The following is a 4,383-nucleotide window of genomic DNA, read 5'->3' as shown; positions in this document are numbered from 1 at the left end:
CCCCAGATAGCTTTTGCATGTTTGACTTATCAAGACCAAGCGGTTTTTCAGGCATTCCCTCATTTCATCCTTTATGCTGTATTCTGTGTGGTGGATTCTCAGTTACTCTCTGTAGTCAACTTTTATTTCTTCTCACCTTGCCCCCGGCTGTGCTTTCCGTTTGGTTCAAGTTGCCTAATAGAAATGGTCCATGTTGCTGAATAATGTCTCTTGTGCTGTGCTTCCACTTCGCTTGCCTTTGAAATAATAGGCTGCAGAATTCTTTCACCGATCCCCTGTTGTATACGAAAGCCTGCTAGAATCCCTCCGTGGGCCACTGGGCCACTGTACGTCGGGACGGACTCAGTGGCACCTAACAAAAACGATAGCATTGTTAGGCATGAAGCATGTGCCACTGGTCTCTAAAGATTCGCTGTACCAATAAGCCATCTGTGTACGTTAGCTTTTTCTTATTGGAGTTCATTTAAAGTAGAATTGTGGACTACGTTAGACCTTGTTGAGATCTACTGTCTGTAGGTGACAAGTTAACTGTTCTTCGAGTTGGTGCTGCAGGATTGCTTGTCAGGTTCCTAGATTATTTCTATTTCTTAAATGCCTCATATTATATGAAAAGGGGAAATCTCCTTATATTTCCTTATTCACCATTGATTTCTGTTTTCAAGGGGTGGACTTGAGTTCACTCAAGAGTTTTGGGGCCTTCTCCCAGGTCTTGAGGCTGTAATAAAGAATATAGTGTTCAGGATTTGGATAGGAGAGTACATTGAAAAACTTTTAAGCTTTAAAAGGAAATTAGTTTCATTCTTGTTAGTCTTTATAGATTTCTTTCCTGGCCATATAGTTTTAAAAGTTAATTATTTTGTGGTACTGCTCTATCTATCTTGTTTAGGGCTGACTGACCTTATAGTAGCAGCTGTTATATCATTAAAATTAATAACAGGTTAATGATAAGCTGCAACTTATTACTATCGACGAGGTGTTTCAGAGCTGTGAAATCTTAATCCCTCTCTAGGTGCCCAGCAGAGACACCTAGATGTCTTCACACGGTGCATTTTCATAGTGAAGTGTGGTGGGATGGGGGAAGAGGCGACAGGGACCCAATGTGGCCTTAGCAGGGTAGAACAAAGCTTCTTCAATGGAGATTCGATGGTCAGGCACCTGAACTAGCAAAGTTTTATACCTTTTAAGGAAAAGGGGTCTGAAATTTCTCATTTCTAAGAGGTCTTTGGCACCTAAAATATTAAGAGCCACTGGCATTAGAATAAAGAGAAATATGTGTGGTCTTCTTTTGTATTAGCTTGCTAATACTGCAACAACAGAAATGCCACAAATGGGTGACTTTAAACAACAGACATTGATTTTCTTTTAATTTTGGAGAGTAAAAGTTCAAATCACAATTTTAGCTGCATTATTTTTCTGTGGGCCTCTTTTCTAGTTTCTGCAATTGGCCAGAATGACCTTCTATGCATATAGACAGGGCTGCACATGGCATTTGCCGTATGTGCGTGCGATGGTTCTATTCTTTTAAAGACACCCTTGAGATTTCTACCCCTGTAAAAAGTTAAAGCAAAACTGTTCCTGTAAAAAGGTACAGTCTCAGAACCCCACAGAGGCAGTTCTGCTCTGCCCTATAGGGTCACTTTGAATCAGGTGTTTTGGTTTTAGAAGTGATTAGGTTTAGGACCTACTCATATAGGACCCACCCTAAAGAATTTAGTAACATAAGAAGAATCCTGTTTCCAAACAGGACCCTATTTATAGTTATCAACATAAAATATCAACACACATTTGGGGGGAACATAATTCAGTCTATAACATATTGCCCAGAAGACACTGCTCTTAGGTAAGAAATCTATATATATATATATATATTTCTTGAGAGATCACAGAATATTCTTGGAAATGATGAATTTCCTAATAGTCTTAAACTAATAAAACCTGTACTCTTGATAGGTCTAAGGAAGCTGCACTCGATTAGCCCCAAAAGTTTTTGTGTGTTTTATCAAATTTAAGATGAATTATAATAATTGGCAAGTTCTTTCTTTTTTTTTTCTCCCTATATAGAATTTGCCATCTGCTGTGGTAGCTCATGTTCTGAGCCCTCAACCTGGAGAGAGGATTCTAGACTTATGTGCAGCCCCAGGAGGCAAAACAACACACATTGCAGCCTTGATGCACGATCAGGTGAGACTGTCTTCACACCAGAACTACTGAGTGTATCATATTTCATTGGAGAAGGTGGAACTTTGTGTAGTTTCTGGACCATTTTTACACACATCTAAGCCAAAGTGAAGACACTTTAGAGATGTCAATTATTATTCACTAAATTCAGTAGAAAATTGCCTTTTGAAGACAGTTTCTCAAGACTCCTTGAAATACCAGTTTGTTAATACAATGATAGAATATGATGAGAGAGTAATTGAGAACGCCTCTAAGATATTTTTCCTTGAAGAAGTAAAAGAATAGGATCATTTCTAGATAGAGCCAGCTACAGAAGGCCCACATTTGCATCGAGAAATCAGAAATTCAACTTTGAGCATATTCAAGTGAGATCTCCACGAGTTTTGAGATGTGAAGGCAATTGAATTTTTGAGTCAGGGGCCCAGGAGAGAAATCTAAGTTGGAGATAATAGATTTGGAAATCAACCTAAGGGTTAATATGTAAGCCAGAGGGTTGGAAGAGTGAAAATAGAAAACAGAGGACAGAGGCGGTCCGGACTCTGAGGCTCACGGATAGGACAGGCTAACATTCCGAGGTTGGAAAATGAGAAGGAATGGCTAGCATTGTAGGAGGACAACCAAGAGCATGTGCCACCCTGGAAGCCATGTGCAGACGTGAGTTGAAGGAGGATGGAGAGGTTAACCTATTAAACATTGCTGGTAGCCAGGTAAGGTGCGGACTAACTTCACCACTGGATCTAGCAACTTGTAGATCATTGGCTTTTGCTTGGTTTTAAGGAGGAGAGCCATTCGAGAAAGTGAGGAGAGACAGCTCTGATGTGGGGGGAGTGTTGTACTGATCAGAGCTGTAGAGGGTTGTTGTGCTAAGGTTTTAAGATGACAAAAAGAATGTTTCTGGGCCACTGTGAATGATACTTGAGGAATGGGAAATCTCGGGAAAGAGGGGACAAAAACTGCTGTAACAGTCTCCTTTAGTAGGTGAGATGTGATAGGATTTGGTGCATCATGAAGTTCAAGTGAGCATATTTAGTAAGGCTTTGAACTTTTCAGCCATGTGGAAGAAGACCTGGAGTTGGAAGAGAATTGAATTTACCCAGGAAGAGAATTGAATTTACCCATGATTGCATTTCTTTCGTCTGAGTATGTGCAAGGGAGGAACATGAGGCTTGAGGGTGCGTGCAAGGCCATGGCTATCAGACAGGCCCGGAAAGACCTTAAAAAGGGGAGAAGGGTGGACCAGTTGCTACTTTTCTGAGTTAGCTCCAATGTATACAGTCTTGTGAACCTAGATAACTTGGTCATTATCTCCGTGGCACTCCTTTACAAAGAAGAAAAAATTACCCGAGACAACCCTTTCTGGAAGAAAAACACACCTCTGAAAGGCTTTCTAGTACAGCTTTGCTACCAAAAGCCTTCAGTTCTAGCTAGTTTATTTATCTATCTTCTCAACCCCGAAGTGCCAGATAGTGGACTTGACCAGTTGATCCATTTTTAAGCCATGTTTGATGATTCTTAAGACTTTCAGAAGACGAATAAGCAATATTTTCCAGAAAAAAAGAAAAAAGAAACATCTACTGTGTCAAGATGAAATTGTAACTTCATCTAGAACATTTTGCTATTATATACTGTATCTGGGCTTATATTTTTGGTGTTAATTGCCTCAATTCATTCATTTGTTTATGTGTGTAGCTCGTAAAATATTCAGATGAATATTTGGTTAACGAATTCAGCTTTAAATCTCAGGTGAGATTGGGAAAGGGGAGTTTCCCATGAGTTTTTCGTATTGATCATTTTCATGACTGCTTTGGATGAACACTCTATTTCTATGGATTATTTCATTTGTTTGTTTGTTTGTTAGGGAGAAGTGATTGCTCTGGATAAAATAGCCAGCAAAGTAGTGAAAGTCAAGCAGAATGCTGTGCTGTTGGGGCTGAATTCCATCAGGGCTTTTTGCTTTGATGCAACCAAAGCCCTTCAGGTCGAGATGCTTGAGGACACAGGAGGTGCGTTAGATTTTATTTTAAATACTCTCCATAAGTGACTTCCACAGACAAATAACAAATCTCAGTTCTTGAAAGCTGCTTTCGTCCATTTCTTGTAATAACAGTGCCATTTATGTCATTTGTCATCTTTTTTTTTGCAAATTGTCTAATTTTAAACTACATCAAATTGTCTCTCACAGCCACCGAGTTGAGCTGACTCATA

General features: G+C 39.6%; 1 protein-coding gene and 1 long non-coding RNA gene across 3 annotated transcripts in view; one reads left to right on the top strand and one right to left on the bottom strand.

Annotated features, from left to right (window-relative positions):
* The window catches only part of NSUN6 (NOP2/Sun RNA methyltransferase 6), a 46,242-nt gene that overhangs the window by 32,354 nt on the left and 9,505 nt on the right, over positions 1 to 4,383 (top strand). For both annotated transcript variants that reach the window (XM_004716013.2, XM_045285593.1), the window contains exons 7-8: positions 2,062 to 2,181; positions 4,037 to 4,181. In XM_004716013.2, the coding sequence (XP_004716070.1) occupies positions 2,062 to 2,181; positions 4,037 to 4,181 (265 nt within the window). The remainder of the gene's footprint in view (positions 1 to 2,061; positions 2,182 to 4,036; positions 4,182 to 4,383) is intronic.
* Positions 18 to 4,383, bottom strand: part of LOC123521168 — a 13,863-nt gene continuing 9,497 nt past the window's right edge. The window contains exon 3 of the long non-coding RNA XR_006679635.1: positions 18 to 715. This is a non-coding gene — a long non-coding RNA (uncharacterized LOC123521168). The remainder of the gene's footprint in view (positions 716 to 4,383) is intronic.

Source organism: Echinops telfairi, unplaced genomic scaffold, assembly GCF_000313985.2.
Source record: "Echinops telfairi isolate 266 unplaced genomic scaffold, ASM31398v2 ScPeMD7_7473;HRSCAF=8511, whole genome shotgun sequence".
Lineage (NCBI taxonomy): Eukaryota > Metazoa > Chordata > Mammalia > Afrosoricida > Tenrecidae > Echinops > Echinops telfairi.
This window is presented reverse-complemented; position numbering and strand designations above follow the sequence as displayed.